Consider the following 21352-nt stretch of genomic DNA (forward strand, 5'->3'; position numbering starts at 1 on the left):
CGTTTTTTTTTGTTTTTTACATATCTTGAAAGTACCTGTTACCCTTTATATTGTGTGAAAATGTCATGATAAATGGATGAAAGTCTGGTTCTACTGACTTCTATTAAAAGTAAAGTAGGTTTTCCCCTTCTCCTGGAAAGTTACCGTTTTGGAGATATGAGGTTTTCTTCTGACAACAGCAATATATTCCTCTACTCTCACACTCACACACACATACACATACATTACATTGCCAAGAGTATTCGCTCATCTGCCTTCACATGCATATAAACTTAAATGGCATTCCATTCTTAATCCATAGGGTTTCATATGATGTTGGCCCAACCTTTGCAGCTGTAACAGCTTTAACTCTTATGAGAAGGCTTTCCACAAGGGTTAGGAGTGTGTTTATGGAAAGTTTTGACCGTTCTTCCAGAAGAGCATTTGTGAGGTCAGAAACTGATGTTGGACGAGAAGGCCTGGCTTGCAGTCTCCACTCTAATTCATCCCAAAGGTGTTCTATCGGCTTGAGGTCAGGACTCTGTGTAGGCCGGTCAAGTTCTTCCACACCAAACTTGCTCATCCATGCCTCTATGGACCTGCTTTGTGCACTGGTGTGCAGTCATGTTGGAACAGGAAGGGGCCGTCCCCAAACTGTTCCCACAAAGTTGGGAACATGAAATTGTCCAACATTTCTTGGTGCTGAAGCATTAAGAGTTCTCCCTCCACCAAAGTTTACACTTGGCACAATGCAGTCAGACATGTACGGTTCTACTGGCAACCGGCAACCCCAGACTCGTCTATCGGATTGCCAGATGGAGAAGCGTGATTCGTGATTGCTTTGCATTGCGCTTGATGATGTAAGGCTTGGATGCAGCTGCTCGGCCATGGAAACCCATTCTATGAAGCTCTCTACACTGTTCTTGAGCTGATCTGAAGGCCACATGAAGTTTGGAGGTTTGTAGTGATAGACTGCAAAAAGTTGGCGACCTCTGCGCACTATGCCCTTCAGCATCCGCTGACCCTGCTCTGCCATTTTACGTGGCCTATCACTTTGTGGCTGAGTTAGTGTGATTTACTAATTGCTTCCACTTTGTTATAATACCACTGACAGACTGTGGAATATTTAGTAGTGAGGAAGTTTCATGACTGGACTTGTTGCCCAGGTGGCATCCTATCACAGCAACGCAGTGGAATTTACTGAGCTCCTGAGAGCGACCCATTATTTCACTAATGTTTGTAGAAGCAGTCTGCAGACATGCATGCCTGTGGCCGTGGAGGTGATTGGAACACCTAAACTCAATTATTTGAACGGGGTCAGTGAATACTTTTGGCAATATAGTGTATGTAAAAATATGCTAACTTTCTAATTTCTTTTTATCTGTATTTTATCTGTAACTTATTTCTTCATCTGTATTCCTGTTCTTCTTCTCCTGCTGGGACTCATAGGAGTCATCTACTGGAGATACAGAGGTACAGAGAGAGAGAGACAGACTAGTACACACTCTTTTGAGATATGTGCAGTCTCTGTCTTACTCTGTCTGGGTTCATTTTATAGGACAGAGCCGAGGGCAGACAGAGAGCCTAGAGCTAGAAAGCACAATGACACAGCACAAAACACAGGCAAGTTCTTGCATCCAAGCATGTCTCATCACATCTCTTCCGAATCCATCATCCATCATTTCATCCTATGCCATCATATCTAATCATATCTAGTCATGTCCCATCATAACCCATCAAAACCCATCTTTCCTAAGAGAAATTTGAAAAAGGACACTGTAGTGCTAATATCAACATAGTATTTGCCAGTGGAATATGATGATATGTTTAGGATATAACGACATGATGTAAGCACTACAGAGTTCCTTTTAAAATTTCACTTTCAGCTGCATTTCCATGATTTAGGAAGATATGTACTCAGTTCCAACATTACACATTACATTCACTCTGGTCATGGATTCTATAGGACGCTGATACACTCACTTACGTGTTACTGGAACACTCTGGTGACAGTTCATGCTTTGTGACCTGGTGCATTAATATACCAAAGTGCATGACACAGAGAATTGGGTGTCTGAATGGGCTTGGATTGTTAAAGCTCATTTGAGACAAGCCATGTTGAGCTCTCAACATTTTCCTTTCACCACTCTGATCTTCAAGCTGTTTGTGGCCTCCATAATCACTAATTAATAAATGTACAATGTGAGTGAGTGAGTGAGTGTGAGTGAGTGTACCTAATAAACTGGCAGTCGGTGCATATCAGTATAACCTATTCCTACTGAGGAAGCAGCTTCTCTTAGTAGTTTAAGTCAAACTCTGAAGTGGTTCATTTGTGCTCCTCTACAGGATGAAGTGACGTACTCTACTGTCGTCCACAGTAACACAACCACAACAACAACCACAGTCACTGACATTGAAGAAAAGACAAAACATGCCACCATCAGAGTAAACGAATAACATATCTCACCCCATCAAAATGTTTTTTCTTCCATGCTTTTTCCATTTCTTTGTTTTTTTCTTTTCAAATTCAGAAATACATCAATATTTTAATAAACAAAGCTTCAGCTAAACATTCACTGACTTGTCATTTTTAATCAACTTGTTTTTGTTAATGAGCTAATTTGTGTATTTGCTCTGGCACAATATACATCACAAGCAAAATGCAGCTCAATGAAAATCAAATGAATGCATTTTATCTCAAACCTGAACATCCTTTTTTCTGTCATGTTGATCAGACAACTGTAAACAAAATCCTTTTTTCAGATCGCTCCTCATGTCTCAAGGAATTTTGAGCCCAGCCTTTTGCTCTTCCAGTATTGTTCTTTATGCTCACAGCCATAGCTTAGCACAGCATACCCTAGCCTGGCCTGTGTTACTTTGTAGGCCATGCTGTTTTTCTTCATGCTATGCATTTTTTCTTGATATCAATTTCTTCCTTAAAACGTCTGTCCTAATGTCCATCATTGGTCCAGTCCGGTTTGGTCCAATGTTCAGTTCAACCTGGTGAAGTAAAATGCATAAATATAGACTCGTTAAGTTTTATAGTGATAGTTCTTCCTAACCTTGTCCTGGATTCTTAATATAGGAACTTGCAGTGGTACAGTGCTTACAGTCTTACCCAAGGACTTTATTCCTACATGACTGTAGTTAGAATGAGAATGGAGTCCTCAAACTTTATATGCCGAGTGATGCACTGATCATTGCACCATCCTTTACAGTCTTTTGTCCCCTCTTCAACAAGGCTATAAGACCTTCTTCAAGTCATCTGGTACGACTCGGTTTAGGTCGGGCTGCAACCTAGGAAAAAAACAGACAAAAATAACAAACAAAATAAAGCTAACTTAGATTTAGGGAAATTTAACTCATCTCACAAATGAAAGAAAAGCAAATACAATTTCTAACTTCCTAACTAAAGCAAACCAGGAGTAAACAAAGGCAACAGAAATAACCCATCCATCCATCCATCCATCATCCATCCATCCATCCATCCATCCATCCATCCATCCATCCATCCATCCATCCATCCATCCATCCATCCATCCATCCATCCATCCATCCATTATCTTCCGCTTCTCCGGGGTTTGGGTCATGGGGGCAGCATCCTAAGCAATGAGGCCCAGACCTCCCTTTCCCCAGCCACATCCACTAGCTCCTAGGTGGGATCCCGAGGCGCTCCCAGGCCAGCTGGGCAATATAGTCATGCCAGCGTGTCCTGGGTCTTCCCCGGGGTCTCCTCCCGGTTGGACTTGCCTGTGACACCTCCCAAGAGAGGCGTCCAGGAGGCATCCTAACCAGATGCCCGAATCACCTCAGCTGGCTCCTCGTGACGTGGAGAAGCAACGGCTCTACTCCGAGTCCCTCCTCCCGGATGACCAAACTTCTCACCCTATCTCTAAGGTCCAGACACCCTGCGGAGGAGAAATAACCCTCTCTCCCCAATAAGACAGATTATATATAAGAGCTATGTCTCTGAGCATTTACAGTATACTTCTATAAAAGTGCTACAACATAGGCTCGCTTTATGAAAATCAACAAGCAACAAAGTGCCAATAAGCCATATATTAACACTCGAGCTGTTACACAGACACAGCTCTGTAGCAGAAGGTCTTTCAAATGACTTGTCAGGGAACTGGACAAGGGAACACAACGGATGCCACAGCAAAAGCAAAGCACTACACTTTGTCCTGTCCTTTTGTAAGTAGTTCCCTCTGGTGGTGGCTTAGTGCATGTCTGCTCTGTATTGTAATCAATACAGAAGACACACAACAATCTGAAGAATGATTTCACTGTGCAAAGAAGCCTTTTAGCATGCAAGTGTTTTTTTTTATTTTCATGGTTCTAAATGTATAATTTAAAATGCCCCTATATATTCAACAATGATTATTCTGCACTGACCATAAATCAATGTTATTGATCATAATTTGACACGAAAACAATGAGAACATTAAAGGAATTAAATTTGCCTGTATATTTTTACATTTTTACATTTTGAAACTGAAAGGCAGTAGAAAACATTTCACCCTGAAGTTTTATGACTTCTGAATAAGACCCAATACTGAATAAGACCCAATACTGACAAAGGCCAACATAACCCACTCTCACACACACACACACACACACAGACACACACACACACACACACACACACACACTCTTTTTAAAAAATAAAAAACACAGAAACACCAAATGAAATAGTCACACTCACAAACATCTACTATACAGGTGCACCTTCTGTGGGTTTAGCATTGTAGACTGTAGTCCATCTGTTGCTGACATCTGTCCATCTATCACTGACACTGACAGCTGCTGTTAACAATGGGGCAAAATATACATCTTATTAAGCTGCACTATGAGTGATACCATTGCCATGAAATACACAAAAGAAAGGATGCACATGTTGGCCAAGATAAAATGACTTTCTCTTGTGGCTTAGGGGTTTCCTTGGTTTGAGTGACGTTACCTTCACAGTTACAGGGCTGACTGTGAGCTTCCTCTTTGGCTAAGAACTCTTTCCAGGCTACAATGCTTTCTGGGCTGGATGCAGCTACATGACACCACAGCAAAAAGGCTTCCTGGGTTGGCTGCTAGTGCTAAGCTACACTACAACTATGAGACTGCATGGGACAGCATCAAGAGCTGTGATACAATGCAGCTACAAGGCTTCTCAGGCCTGCCACTGCAGTGTTTTGGTGGGGATTGTATGGTAAGCATATAATGTTTAAAGTGAACTTTCATGTTCTATATTGTTTTCCTGTGTTCCTGAAAGGACTTTGTTATTTTGAGTATACTGCTGTGTTCTGTATATTTCATTTCCTTACCTGAAAAAAAAACATCTAAATAAACAAACACATTTAAAAGTCATGAACAAGACAAGAAATTATGAGCGAACTCAGAGTCCAAAGGATGAAGCTGTAGGGCTACAACGACCTCCAAACAGAGGATTTCAGAGGTTCACTCTGAACAGAGTGTTATGAGAAACAAAGAAAAACCAGCAAGATGGCCAAAGAAAGAGACCAAAGAAACCCACAAATGTATTTTCTCCATTAAAAAATACTATGAACAAATGTATTATGCTAGTTTAATATCATTTCAATGAATTAGGGTCTTTTTCTTCGTTTCTTCATAATAAGCTGAATAACTGACTGGCAGGGTCGCCTGCAGAGCAGCACTAGTAGCTGTTACTGGCAAGATGAGGGGCAGGGGTAATAACACGAAATGAGTTTAGGTTCTTGTCATTACCCAGATTTAGGCGTTTGCAGAGGCAGCCAGGTTTATTTTATTAAAATCTTCTACTGCTTCATGGACTCCACAAAGCCATATATTTAAACAATGTTTCCAAGGCATTTGAATGAAAATCAATCCCAAAACATCACATATTCTCCTCTATACTTAACAGGAGACATCTTCAATATTTCTAGCTTCCCTTTATGTCCCTACCTTGAGAGCTTGTTTTCAAACTACTCCTGAACCCAGTTTCACTCAAATTTCCAGCAGCATCAAGCAAGACGTATTTGTTTGTGATTAGATAAAAGAAAAGGCGTTCTTCTAGCATATCTTTCAAAGTTTTGTTGGCTTTGTGGTTGCAGATATTTGTAGTTTTGGGGACTTTTTGACCCCAAACCACTACTGCAATGGTGAACCTGGGAGAAACTGTTGTCTCTCTACCCAGCCTATTGTGTGTTTTGGGGTAATATATACTCACCAGTCACTTTATTAGATACACAAACAGCTAATCAGCCAAACATATGGCCACTCAGTGCATTTAGGCATGTAGAGGTGGTCAAGACAACTTGCTGAAGTGCAGACTGAGCATCAGAATGGGGAAGAAATGCGATTTAAGTGTCTTTGAATGTGGCGTGGTTGTTGGTGCCAGACGGGCTGGTCTGAGTATTTCAGAAACTGCTGATCTACTGGGATTTTCATGCACAGCCATCTCCAGGGTTTACAGAGAACGGTCCGAAAAAGAGGAAATATCCAGTGAGCGGTCACTTGTGTGGACGAAAATGCCTTGTTGATGTGAGAGGTCAGAGGAGAATGGGCAGACTGGTTCCAGATGATAGAAAGGCAACAGGAACTCAAATAACTAAACAAAATCTCTGAGGAACGTTTCCAACACCTTGTTGAAAGTGTGCCACGAAGAATTAAGACATTTCTGAAGGCAAAAGGGGGTCCAACATTTTACTAGTACCTAATAAAGTGGCTGGTAAGTGTAGACATGTGTGTACTTCCCCAGTGACAGTGCAGGACCTTGTTTTCTGAGAGTGAGGATTATTATTACAGTATTTTTACATTATTATTACTTTTATTACAGGACAAATTTAATATGTGTACAAAATGCAAGGTACATTAAAGCAAGGTAGGCCATTGCAGCTCTGATAGCTGTGTACTATATCTGGTGTGTAGCAGATGCAGAGCTGTCATGTTTCCTGCAAGCATTTGTTTCTCATGGCCCAGGGGCCACAAAGGCACTGTGACATCAGCTGTTTTTGTGGTTTTCTAAGTTATTTTGAACATAGGTCTCCTTCACTAATTGGACTTCAAGTTGGGTTCAAGTAAAGAGCTCAAGAGTGTTTATTTGTCTCTAGTGGGCTTTTTCACAGATTGCTGCCAGTGTCCCCTACAGCTGCAACTCCAGATAGGCACATTTGGGCCTAACCTCTGCCACCTTTGGCACTTATTGCTAAGTTATGGCACTGACAAGTGTTGTGTGGACCAAAATTCCAAAGCAGGTATAAAAAATTCCAAAGCAGGTGTAAAAGCTGACTGAGCAATGTGTATCATGAAGTGTGAGCTTAGGGAACTTAAGGAACAGTAAGCTTACATTTAGGGAACTTCATGAAAGCAGAGGAGCTACCAGGTGAACATATTTGGATTTGGCTTTATGAAATACCTGCAGGACGGAGACTATGAAGGAAAAAGTGGTCAGTGACAGTTCAATGTACTCAAACATGTAAGCAAATAAGCTAAGACATCAAATGAGAACAATGTGGCAGAAAGATGGAGTGGAGAAAAGTGCAGCGTATGATTTCTCTTTATTTGTCTGTTTCTCATGTCCACTTGTGTGAGCTGTGAAATGCTGCACCACAAAAGAGGAAATGGTCAGTGTTCTCACGGCTCAGAGACCACCACGTCACCCTGTGTGGTTTGTGATTCTGAAGAAGCTGCTGCTAAAGTCTCTAAAAGACAGAAGAGTTCCGGTCTAGCTGGTTTAAACACAGCTCCTGTGAGCTGCAGGACATTAGAGTGGGTTAGACTCCAGTGAAGACCTGCTGAGAGAGCTGTGGACTCTATACAGGGCTAGTGTAGTGCTGGGTGAGGAGCGGTCAGTGTGCTGTGGACTCAGTGTGGTATACAGGGCTAGTGTAGTGCTGGGAGTGGAGAGGTCAGTGTGCTGTGGACTCAGTGTTTTACTAGTGAGGATGTTGCTGATTTTCTATCTTCTCTTCATTTGGCTTCATGTCTCTGAAGGTGAGTGTCTTTTTATCATTACTGAGTTACATCATGCAAATTGAATTTATGAGCTGGTCAAAAATTGTGATTAGCATGAGTTGCATTTTGACATTAAAAATGTAAAATATTCAGACAGCATTTCATGTACATATAAGTTATAAGTATGCATGTATATGTTGCTCTGGAAAACAAACAAACAAACAAAAACACTTCATTTTAATAAAAGTCAAAGGAATATTGTTTTGTTTTTGCATGTCACTTCAAACCACTTCTTCTGGTCCATTTATTCTGAATTGTGACATGATATGAAGGACAGTAATGATATGCTTTACATGCATCTGTTTCTGTATTGTTTTCTTTGTTTATAAAGGAGATTTGAGGGTTTTCTAAGTGATTATCTGGAACTGTGGGTTGAAATGACATTAGAATAGAATAGAATAGAATGAATAGAATGCCTTTATTGTCACTATACACAGTACAATGAGATTAAGAGCAACTCCATCTCAGTGCAAACACACAATGTAAACAAATGACACGGAATAGAATGGGGAGGGGTTGTGCACAGTTCTATGCGTTTGTATATATATGTATATGAAATAAATATAGAAACAAAATAAAAACTATGTTTTTTACAAGATATAAATATGGAGATATTTACAGCTGTATTGTATGTACAATAAATATTGCACATTGCTAAGTATTGCACATATTCCTGTATAATGTACATACATGTACAGTATGATTGCACATTTCCGTATGCAGAGTATTGCACAGTAGCTGGTAATGGAGTCTGGGAATAGACTGGTATGTAGGTGGTGATGGAAGTCTGGGGATAGACTATCAGTGCATCTGTGAGTTGAGAAGTGTTATTGCTTTTGGGAAAAAACTGTACTTAAGTCTGTTTGTCCTTGATCTGATGCATCTGTACCGCCTTCCTGAGGGCAACAGGTCAAACAGTACAGATCCGGGGTGCGAGCTGTCCATTGTGATGCGTTTCGCTCTGCTGACGCAGCGGGAGGTGTAGATGTCCATCAGGGATTGGAGAGGGCAGCCAATAATCTTCTGTGCTGTCTTTACTACCCTCTGAAGCCTCTCCCTGTCTGCCATGGTGCAGCTGCCGTACCACACTGTGATGCAGTACGTCAGCAGGCTCTCGATGGAAGAGCGGTAGAAGGTCAGCAGCAGGTTGGAATCCAGGTTGTGCTTCCTGAGGACTCTCAGGAAGTGTAGTCGCTGCTGAGCCTTCTTGATGACGGCTGTGATGTTGTCTGTCCAGGTGATGTTGGTAGAGATTTGGACTCCAAGGAACCGGAAGGTGCGGACCCTCTCCACACACTCGCCGTTGATGGACAGGGGGTCTGGGTCAGTGCTGTGCTTCCTGAAGTCAACGATGATCTCTTTTGTTTTCTTGGTGTTCAGAGCCAGGTTATTCTCTGAACACCAAGCTGCCAACTTCAGGACCTCCTTCCTGTAGGCTGTCTCGTCTCCTTCTGAGATGAGTCCGACCACTGTGGTATCGTCAGCAAACTTGACGATGAGGTTGCTGTCACAGGCCGGACTGCAGTCATAGGTGTAGAGGCAGTACAGGAGGGGGCTCAGCACACAGCCTTGTGGTGAGCCGGTGCTAAGCATACGAGTGGAGGAGAGGTGGGGGCCAAGTCTCACAGTTTGGGGCCGGTTAGTGAGAAAGTTCTTGATCCAGGCACATGTGAGGGGGGGAGTCCGAGGGTGCCCAGTTTGGTGATAAGAATGTCCGGGATGATTGTGTTGAAAGCAGAGCTGTAGTCCACAAAGAGCATTCGGACGTAGCTGTGCTGCTGCTCCAGGTGGCTCAGTGCAAAGTGGAGAGCTGCTGCTATGGCGTCCTCTGTTGACCTGTTTGCACGGTATGCGAACTGGTGGGGGTCGAGGTCTGGGGGCAGAGAGTCTTTGATGTGCTGAAGTACCAATCTCTCGAAGCACTTCATGATTACCGGTGTGAGGGCCACCGGGCGGTAATCATTAAGGTTGGTGATGGTAGACTTTTTCGGCACTGGTATGACTGTGGCTGACTTCAGGCAGGGCGGGATGATGGCTTGGGCCAGGGAGAGATTGAAGATCTTGGTGAAGGTGAGGGCGAGCTGGTTGGCACACGTTTTGAGCACCTTGCCGGGTACTCCATCAGGACCAGCAGCCTTTTTGGGGTTCACTGCCAGGAGCACCCGTCTGACATCGCGCTCCTGTACAGTGAGTGGAGTGGTGTGGAAGCCGGGTGGGGGTGGAGGTCGGGCAGGAGCAGAAGAGTGCTGCTGAGATGCATCAAAGCGAGCAAAGAAGCAGTTCAGCTCCTCTGCCAACGGTGCACTCAGTACTCCTGCTGTCACATCACAGCCTCTGAAGTTTGTGATGTTCTGTATGCACCGCCACACCTCCCGTGAGTTGTTGCTGGACATGTGGGACTCTATTTTCCTCTTGTAGTCCGCCTTGGCTTTTTTAATCCCTCTCTTCAGGTCAGCTCGAGCGGCGATGTACATAGCTCTGTCGCCTGACCTGAAGGCGGCATCCCGGGCTCTGAGGAGAGAGCGGACCTGGCTGGTCATCCATGGTTTCTGGTTTGGGTAAACCCGGATGATTTTGTCCACAGTCACATTTCCGATGCAGAACTTGATATAGTCCAGCACCGTTCCTGTGAATGTTTCCAGTTCCTGGTGTTCAAACAAGTCCCAGTCTGTCTGTTCAAAGCAGTCCTGTAGTTTTGAGAGTGCATTGTCAGGCCAGGTTGTAACAGACTTTATGGTGGGCCTAGTTCTGCGCCGTAGGGGGGTGTAGGTTGGGGAGAGCAGAAGGGAAAGATGGTCTGACTGTCCGAGGTGGGGGAGGGGTATGGCTCTGTACGCGTGCTTAATATTCGTGTAAACATGATCCAGAGTGTTCTCCCCCCTAGTTGAAAACTTTACATGCTGGTAGAATTTCGGTAGTACCGTCTTCAAGTTGGCCTTATTAAAGTCTCCTGCAATCACGTGAACACCGTCAGGGTGAGCGCGCTGCTGCTCGTTTACGGTGTTCAGCAGGAGAGAGAGCGCTTTGTTTACATTCTTAAAATAAAAACTGATCATGATTTCATAAAAATAGTTTAGAATTAATTTGATCTTTCTGATGTGTGTTTCTGCAGGCTGTGCTCTGGAGGGAAACGGTGGACCATCATTGCCTATCACAGCCCAGACAGGAGGGTCAGTACTGCTGCCCTGCTACTGCACTGACCTAAACACTAAGCCTGAGGCATTGATCTGGAGAAAATACATAAACAGAAATAAATGGGAAGATATGTCCCTTAAGGGTGGTCAGTACAGAGACAGAGTTCAGCTGGGTAATGGTCACTCTCCAGGAAATCTCTCTCTACTCATATCACACCTGACTGAAGAGGATGGAGGAGATTACCAGTGTGCTGTTAAAGATTCACATATAATCATCAGACTGACTTTAAAAGGTAAAACACTCTCAGTTTATATTCTAACTGCATTTCAAAACTTCATTAATATTAATGAATGTAACAGTATAGAGAACCGACTCTATGAGTTTTCTAAGCACTGCCCCCCTCATCACTGCTCACCTCCAGTCGTGTGTAAAAGTTTGTGCACCCTGGTCAATCAACATGCATCATTGATTTTTTAAAGTGAAAATAATTGACACATCCTCTACAGAACACACGTCTGCACATTTTAATGCACAGTTACTGAGTATTTGCTAAGTTTAACATCTTGGGGGAAACTTTTGCTGTGCAACGGTCTCCTTCACTAATTGGACTTCAAGTTGGGTTCAAGTAAAGAGCTCAAGAGTGTTTATATGTCTCTAGTAGGCTTTTTCACAGATTGCTGCCAGTGTCCCCTACAACTGCAACTCCAGATAGGCACATTTGGGCCTAATCTCTGCCACTTTTGGCACTTATTGCTCAGTTATGGCACTGACAAGTGTTGTGTAGGCCAGATGTGGGCAAAATGTCATGAGCCAGGCTAGACTTGGGTTGCAGCACGTGTCATGTGGGCCAAACAGGGGCCAAACGTTATGATCCGGCCTTGACTTGGGTTGCATCATGTCTCGTGTGGGCCAGATGTGGACCAAATGTCATGAGCCAGGCTAGACTTGTGTTTTGACAAATATTGTGTGGGCCAGACGTGGGCCAGATGTCATGAGCCAGGCTAGACTTTGGTTATGGCATGTGTTATGTAAGCTGAACATGGGCCAGATGTCATGAAATGGGCTTGACTTGGGTTGAGGCATGTGTTGTGAGGGCAAGGTGGGGTCCTATTGATCACTTTTAGAGTACTTCATGATTTAGCGCTAACTCTGAACTTTTACACCGCTGTGTTGTAACTTCCTGAAAGCATCATCTTTGTTTCTTTATGTAAATTACTGCATTCTTTATATTAAAGTGTCTTAACCAGACTAATTTTAGTTTTAATGCTATTTTGCTACATTTTCTGTGTGTGGGAGTAATATAAATGTGTGTGAACATCCCCCGAGACAGTTTAAGCCCTTTTTTCAGAGAGTGTGGATTATTATTATGGGCCAAAAATGAAACATATCTGTACAAAATGCAATATAAACTAATGTGGTGTAGATCACTGCAGCTACGACAGCTGTATACTGTATCTTGTGTGTAGCAGATGCAGAGTTATCAAGTTTCCCACACACATTTGTTTGGTGCTCCTCCCCTGATCATGGTCAGCTGGTGTTTGTTTAGAGAGAAGCATGAAAAGTGTCTAAGGACACACAGTGAGAAGCGCTCTAAAGAAGACTGAAATAAGCGAAACTTCAAAGAGACGTTTATTTCATGTGTCACGTATGTGTAAATAATGCACTCTGGGTCACTCACGCTAGTGTTTGTGTCTGTGAGGCCTTTTCAGGTTTCCAGCCAGTGTAGCCCAGTGCCCCCCCTCTGCGGCAGCCACACTTAATACTATTATAGCTACTTCACTTTAGACATGTAGACCACACAGATGATGCATGGGCATGAGATCACATCTCATTATCATAAAAGGGCCAGAGAGAACAACCAATCAGACCACAGAAGAGAGATAACAAATAAAAAAATAGAACAAGATGCAGAAAAGCACATGAGCTTAATGTGGTTTTAGTTCTCACACTTTTAACCATCAAAATGTAAGAACTACTTAAACACAGCTTTGAGACACAAGATTGTAAATTATGAGTACAAATTAGTAACACATTGCTGAGAAATGGCAACATACCTATACAAAAAGTTTATACATATATATAAATATATAAAATGCACTTCAAAATTCCAAAGCAGGTGTAAAAGCTGACTGAGCAATGTGTATCATGAAGTATGAGCTTAAGGAACTAAAGGAACAGTAAGCTTACATTTAGGGAACTTCATGAAAGCAGAGGAGCTTCCAGGTGAACATATTTGGATTTGGTTTTATGAAATACCTGCAGGACGGAGACTATGAAGGAAAAAGTGGTCAGTGACAGTTCAATGTACTCAAACATGTAAGCAAATAAGCAAAGACATCAAATGAGAACAATGTGGCAGAAAGATGGAGTGGAGAAAAGTGCAGCGTATGACTTCTCTTTATTTGTCTGTTTCTCATGTCCACTTGTGTGAGCTGTGAAATGCTACACCACAAAAGAGGAAACAGTCAGTGTTCTCACGGCTCAGAGACCACCACGTCACTCTGTGTGGTTTGTGGTTCTGAAGAAGCTGCTGATAAAATCTATAAAAGACAGAAGAGTTCCGGTCTAGCTGGTTTAAACACAGCTCCTGTGAGCTGCCGGACATTAGAGTGGGTTAGACTCTTAATTTATGAGCTGGTCAAAAATTGTGATTAGCATGAGTTGCATTTTGACATTAAACATGTAAAATATTCAGACAGCATTTCATGTACATATAAGTTATGAGTATGCATGTATATGTTGCTCTGGAAAACAAACAAAAACACTTCATTTTAATAAAAGTCAAAGTAATATTGTTTTGTTTTTGCATGTCACTTCAAACCACTTCTTCTGGTCCATTTATTCTGAATTTTGACATGATATGAAGGACAGTAATGATATGCTTTACATGCATCTGTTTCTGTATTGTTTTCTTTGTTTATAAAGAAGATTTGAGGGTTTTCTAAGTGATTATCTTGACCTGTGGGTTGAAATTACATTCTTAAAATAAAAACTGATCATGATTTCATAAAAATAGTTTAGAATTAATTTGCTCTTTCTGATGTGTGTTTCTGCAGGCTGTGCTCTGGAGGGATATGGTGGACAATTATTGTCTATCACAGCCCAGACCGGAGGGTCAGTACTGCTGCCCTGCTACTGCACTGACCTACACACTAAGCCTGAGGCATTGATCTGGAGAAAACTCAATAGAAACACAAATAAATGGGAAGATATGTCCCTTAAGGGTGATCAGTACAGAGACAGAGTTCAGCTGGTTAATGGTCACTCTCCAGGAAATCTCTCTCTGCTCATATCACTCCTGACTGAAGAGGATGGAGGAGATTACCACTGTGCTGTTAATGGTTCATATATAGGCATCAGACTGACTTTAAAAGGTAAAACACTCTCAGTTTATATTTAACTGCATTTCAAAACTTCATTAATATTAATGAATGTAACAGTATAGAGAACCGACTCTATGAGTTTTCTAAGCACTGCCCCCCTCATCACTGCTCACCTCCAGTCGTGTGTAAAAGTTTGTGCACCCTGGTCAATCAACATGCATCATTGATTTTTAAAGTGAAAATAATTTACACATCCTCTACAGAACACACGTCTGCACATTTTAATGCACAGTTACTGACTATTTGCTAAGTTTAACATCTTGGGGGAAACTTTCTCTGTGCAACGGTTCCAGCATATTTTACATTTTTGTTAGATGTTATATATTAAATTAAAATTCACAGAACTTGTCATATTTCAGTGTGAGGATGTGTTCACTCATTTTCACTTTGAAATTATTTCATTTTTATGTATTTTCTCAATCCTAGGTTGAAAGCTCACACTTGTGTTTTGGTGTTTGTGTGCGTTTATGTGTGTTTCAGTAAATGTTCAATTATTTCCCATTTCTCAAACATTCAAAAGCCAGTAAACACATAATAAACAAACAATTTATTTTTCAGTTGAACGCACTTGTGATGCTTTTGGAGAAATCAGTAAAGTTACCATTTAGAAACTATATGTAACACATAGAGATGATACATATGATTTATCACATGGTATTATTGAGTGCTACATTTGCAGATAATTATTGAAAATCGTATAATCAATTATAGGATTAATATTAATAAATGCAGAAAATTATATATTATTTTTAAAATAATAATGCGCTCAGGAATCCTTAAAATCAAATTTTCCAAACTTGGATATTAATCATATTATTATTCCTTCAGCTGGGTGGTTAATTTACATTTACAAATACTTGAGGTGTGTGTCTGAGAGGGGCTTATATTTTCATATAAATACTCACTTATACTACAGATCAGTCATAACATTAAATCCACCTCTTGTTTTTACTCTCTTTCCCACTGTATCAGCTCCACTTACCATCTAGAAGCTCTTTGTAGTTCTAATTACAGACTGTAGTTCATCTTTACTGTGAATACTTTTTTAGCCCTTTTTTATTATTAATATACTCACCAAAACACACAGCGCTGAAATATTACAGTGAACTGCCTGCTGATGTTCTGCTCCTTCACTGACTATCAAATTCTTCTCTCTCTACAGAGGGTCCACCTACAACTACACCAACTAGGACAGTGGTCAGTGTGCAGACAATACCAGCCACTTCAGCCACACATTCCTCTCAAAAGCCTGATGGTAAGTACAGCAAACTGACCGCAGCTGAACTGAACATTTGACTGCTTTCTTATTTTTTGTATGGAGTTTTTTAAATTCTGCACGTTCTTCTTATTTTGTGGAAATGAACATGTTGTGGAATTGAACATGAAATGTGACCTGAGCAAAAGTACTGACAGATTTTGTATTTAATATTTTCTTTCTTTTCAATATGTTCAATAAGTTTAACATCTTGGGGGAAACTTTCCCTGTGCAACAGTTCCAGCATATTTTACATTTTTGTTAGATGTTATATATTAAACTAAAAATGACAGAGCGTGTCATATTTAAGTGTGTTCACTGTAAAGGATGTTCACTTATGTTCATGTTGAAATTATTTCATTTTTATGTATTTTGTTACATTTTCTAGGTTGAAAGCTCACACTTGTGTTTTGGTGTTTGTGTGTGTTTATGTGTGTTTCAGTAAATGTCCAATTATTTCCCATTTCTCAAACATTCAAAAGCCAGTAAACACATAATAAACAAACAATGTATTTTTCAGTTGAACGCACTTGTGATGCTTTTGGAGAAATCAGTAAAGTTACCATTTAGAAACTATATGTAACACATAGAGATGATACATATGATTTATCACATGGTATTATTGAGTGCTATATTTGCAGATAATTATTGAAAATCGTATAATCAATTATAGGATTAATATTAATAAATGCAGAAAATTATATATTATTTTTAAAATAATAATGCGCTCAGGAATCCTTAAAATAAAATTTTCCAAACTTGGATATTAATCATATTATTATTCCTTCAGCTGGGTGGTTAATTTACATTTACAAATACTTGAGGTGTGTGTCTGAGAGGGGCTTATATTTTTATATAAATACTTACTTATACTACAGATCAGTCATAACATTAAATCCACCTCTTGTTTTTACTCTCTTTTCCACTGGATAAGCTCCACTTACCATCTAGAAGCTCTTTGTAGTTCTAATTACAGACTGTAGCTCATCTATTACTGTGAATACTTTTTTAGCCCTTTATTATTAATAATATACTCACCAAAACACACAGCGCTGAAATACTACAGTGAACTGCCTGCTGATGTTCTGCTCCTTCACTGACTATCAAATTCTTCTCTCTCTACAGAGGGTCCACCTACAACTACACCAACTAGGACAGTGGTCAGTGTGCAGACCAGACCAGCCACTTCAACCACACATTCCACTCAAAAGTCTGATGGTAAGTACAGCAAACTGACTGCAGCTGAACTGAACATTTGACTGCTTTCCTATTTTTTGTATGGAGTTTTTTTAAATTCTGCACGTTCACTTCTTATTTTGTGGAAATGAACATGAAATGTGACCTGAGCAAAAGTTCTGACAGATTTTGTATTTAATATTTTCTTTCTTTTCAATATGTTCAATAAGTTTAACATCTTGGGGGAAACTTTCCCTGAGAAGCAGTTCCAGCATATTTTACATTTTTGTTAGATGTTATATATTAAACTAAAAATGACAGAGCGTGTCATATTTAAGTGTGTTCACTGTAAAGGATGTTCACTTATGTTCATGTTGAAATTATTTCATTTTTATGTATTTTGTTACATTTTCTAGGTTCAAAGCTCACACTTGTATTTTGGTGTTTGTGTGTTTATGTGTGTTTCAGTAAATGTCCAATTATTTCCCATTTCTCAAACATTCAAAAGCCAGTAAACACATAATAAACAAACAATTTATTTTTCAGTTGAACGCACTTGTGATGCTTTTGGAGAAATCAGTAAAGTTACCATTAAGAAACTATATGTAACACATAGAGATGATACATATGATTTATCACATGGTATTATTGAGTGCTATATTTGCAGATAATTATTGAAAATTGTATAATCAATTATAGGATTAATATTAATAAATGCAGAAAATTATATATTATTTTTAAAATAATAATGCGCTCAGGAATCCTTAAAATCAAATTTTCCAAACTTGGATATTAATCATATTATTATTCCTTCAGCTGGGTGGTTAATTTACATTTACAAATACTTGAGGTGTGTGTCTGAGAGGGGCTTATATTTTTATATAAATACTCACTTATACTACAGATCAGTCATAACATTAAATCCACCTCTTGTTTTTACTCTCTTTTCCACTGTATCAGCTCCACTTACCATCTAGAAGCACTTTGTAGTTCTAATTACAGACTGTAGTTCATCTATTACTGTGAATACTTTTTTAGCCCTTTATTATTAATAATATACTCACCAAAACACACAGCGCTGAAATATTACAGTGAACTGCCTGCTGATGTTCTGCTCCTTCACTGACTATCAAATTCTTCTCTCTCTACAGAGGGTCCACCTACAACTACACCAACTAGGACAGTGGTCAGTGTGCAGACCAGACCAGCCACTTCAACCACACATTCCACTCAAAAGCCTGATGGTAAGTATAGCAAACTGACTGCAGCTGAACTGAACATTTTACTGCTTTCCTATTTTTTGTATGGAGTTTTTTTAAATTCTGCACGTTCACTTCTTATTTTGTGGAATTGAACATGAAATGTGACCTGAGCAAAAGTTCTGACAGATTTTGTATTTAATATTTTCTTTCTTTTCAATATGTTAAATAAGTTTAACATCTTGGGGGAAACTTTCTCTGTGCAACAGTTCCAGCATATTTTACATTTTTGTTAGATGTTATATATTAAAGTAAAAATGACAGAGCGTGTCATATTTAAGTGTGTTCACTGTAAAGGATGTTCACTTATGTTCATGTTGAAATTATTTCATTTTTATGTATTTTGTTACATTTTCTAGGTTCAAAGCTCACACTTGTATTTTGGTGTTTGTGTGTGTTCATGTGTGTTTCAGTAAATGTCCAATTATTTCCCATTTCTCAAACATTCAAAAGCCAGTAAACACATAATAAACAAACAATTTATTTTTCAGTTGAACGCACTTGTGATGCTTTTGGAGAAATCAGTAAAGTTACCATTTAGAAACTATATGTAACACATAGAGATGATACATATGATTTATCACATGGTATTATTGAGTGCTATATTTGCAGATAATTATTGAAAATCGTATAATCAATTATAGGATTAATATTAATAAATGCAGAAAATTATGTTTTATTTTAAAATAATAATGCGCTCAGGAATCCTTAAAATCAAATTTTCCAAACTTGGATATTAATCATATTATTATTTCTTCAGCTGGGTGGTTAATTTTACATTTACAAATACTTGAGGTGTGTGTCTGAGAGGGGCTTATATTTTTATATAATTACTTACTTATACTACAGATCAGTCATAACATTAAATCCACCTCTTGTCTTTACTCTCTTTTCCACTGTATCAGCTCCACTTACCATCTAGAAGCACTTTGTAGTTCTAATTACAGACTGTAGTTCATCTTTACTGTGAATACTTTTTTAGCCCTTTTTTATTATTAATATACTCACCAAAACACACAGCGCTGAAATATTACAGTAAACTGCCTGCTGATGTTCTGCTCCTTCACTGACTATCAAATTCTTCTCTCTCTACAGAGGGTCCACCTACAACTACACCAACTAGGACAGTGGTCAATGTGCAGACCAGACCAGCCACTTCAACCACACATTCCTCTCAAAAGCCTGATGGTAAGTACAGCAAACTGACTGCAGCTGAACTGAACATTTGACTGCTTTCCTATTTTTTGTATGGAGTTTTTTTAAATTCTGCACGTTCACTTCTTATTTTGTGGAAATGATCATGAAATGTGACCTGAGCAAAAGTTCAGACAGATTTTGTATTTAATATTTTCTTTCTTTTCAATATGTTCAATAAGTTTAACATCTTGGGGGAAACTTTCCCTGTGCAACAGTTCCAGCATATTTTACATTTTTGTTAGATGTTATATATTAAACTAAAAATGACAGAGCGTGTCATATTTAAGTGTGTTCCCTGTACAGGATGGGTTCACTTATGTTCATGTTGAAATTATTTCATTTTTATGTATTTTGTTACATTTTCTAGGTTGAAAGCTCACACTTGTATTTTGGTGTTTGTGTGTGTTTATGTGTGTTTCAGTAAATGTCCAATTATTTCCCATTTCTCAAACATTCAAAAGCCAGTAAACACATAATAAACAAACAATTTATTTTTCAGTTGAACGCACTTGTGATGCTTTTGGAGAAATCAGTAAAGTTACCATTAAGAAACTATATGTAACACATAGAGATGATACATATGATTTATCACATGGTGTTATTGAGTGCTATATTTGCAGATAATTATTGAAAATCGTATAATCAATTATAGGATTAATATTAATAAATGCAGAAAATTATGTATTATTTTAAAATAATAATGCGCTCAGGAATCCTTAAAATCAAATTTTCCAAACTTGGATATTAATCATATTATTATTCCTTCAGCTGGGTGGTTAATTTACATTTACAAATACTTGAGGTGTGTGTCTGAGAGGGGCTTATATTTTTATATAAATACTTACTTATACTACAGATCAGTCATAACATTAAATCCACCTCTTGTTTTTACTCTCTTTTCCACTGTATCAGCTCTACTTACCATCTAGAAGCACTTTGTAGTTCTAATTACAGACTGTAGTTCATCTTTACTGTGAATACTTTTTTAGCCCTTTTTTATTATTAATATACTCACCAAAACACACAGCGCTGAAATATTACAGTGAACTGCCTGCTGATGTTCTGCTCCTTCACTGACTATCTAATTCTTCTCTCTATACAGAGGGTCCACCTACAACTACACCAACTAGGACAGTGGTCAGTGTGCAGACAATACCAGCCACTTCAGCCACACATTCCTCTCAAAAGCCTGATGGTAAGTACAGCAAACTGACTGCAGCTGAACTGAACATTTGACTGCTTTCTTATTTTTTGTATGGAGTTTTTTAAATTCTGCACGTTCTTCTTATTTTGTGGAAATGAACATGTTGTGGAATTGAACATGAAATGTGACCTGAGCAAAAGTTCTGACAGATTTTGTATTTAATATTTTCTTTCTTTTCAATATGTTCAATAAGTTTAACATCTTGGGGGAAACTTTCCCTGTGCAACAGTTCCAGCATATTTTACATTTTTGTTAGATGTTATATATTAAACTAAAAATGACAGAGCGTGTCATATTTAAGTGTGTTCACTGTAAAGGATGTTCACTTATGTTCATGTTGAAATTATTTCATTTTTATGTATTTTGTTACATTTTCTAGGTTGAAAGCTCACACTTGTGTTTTGGTGTTTGTGTGTGTTTATGTGTGTTTCAGTAAATGTCCAATTATTTCCCATTTCTCAAACATTCAAAAGCCAGTAAACACATAATAAACAAACAATGTATTTTTCAGTTGAACGCACTTGTGATGCTTTTGGAGAAATCAGTAAAGTTACCATTTAGAAACTATATGTAACACATAGAGATGATACATATGATTTATCACATGGTATTATTGAGTGCTATATTTGCAGATAATTATTGAAAATCGTATAATCAATTATAGGATTAATATTAATAAATGCAGAAAATTATATATTATTTTTAAAATAATAATGCGCTCAGGAATCCTTAAAATCAAATTTTCCAAACTTGGATATTAATCATATTATTATTC

The 21352-nt window shown here is 39.0% G+C and overlaps 1 protein-coding gene across 21 annotated transcripts in view; it reads left to right on the forward strand.

Moving 5' to 3' along the window:
* The window catches only part of LOC108415933 (cell wall protein DAN4-like), a 215498-nt gene that overhangs the window by 61463 nt on the left and 132683 nt on the right, over window positions 1–21352 (forward strand). For 18 of the 21 annotated variants that reach the window (XR_005130166.1, XR_005130167.1, XM_037537477.1 and 15 more), the window contains 5 exons: window positions 15649–15741; window positions 16867–16959; window positions 18069–18161; window positions 19272–19364; window positions 20476–20568. Coding sequence is in view for 19 of the 21 variants with exons in the window: in XM_037537477.1 (XP_037393374.1) it covers window positions 15649–15741; window positions 16867–16959; window positions 18069–18161; window positions 19272–19364; window positions 20476–20568 (465 nt within the window). In the remaining 2 variants the exon portion in view is untranslated. Of the gene's footprint in view, window positions 1–7616; window positions 7948–11080; window positions 11396–14159; window positions 14478–15648; window positions 15742–16866; window positions 16960–18068; window positions 18162–19271; window positions 19365–20475; window positions 20569–21352 lie in introns of those variants that run through there. The other 3 variants (XM_037537472.1, XM_037537484.1, XM_037537471.1) reach the window with 3 other exon arrangements.

This window comes from Pygocentrus nattereri, chromosome 4 (genome assembly GCF_015220715.1).
Source record: "Pygocentrus nattereri isolate fPygNat1 chromosome 4, fPygNat1.pri, whole genome shotgun sequence".
NCBI lineage: Eukaryota > Metazoa > Chordata > Actinopteri > Characiformes > Serrasalmidae > Pygocentrus > Pygocentrus nattereri.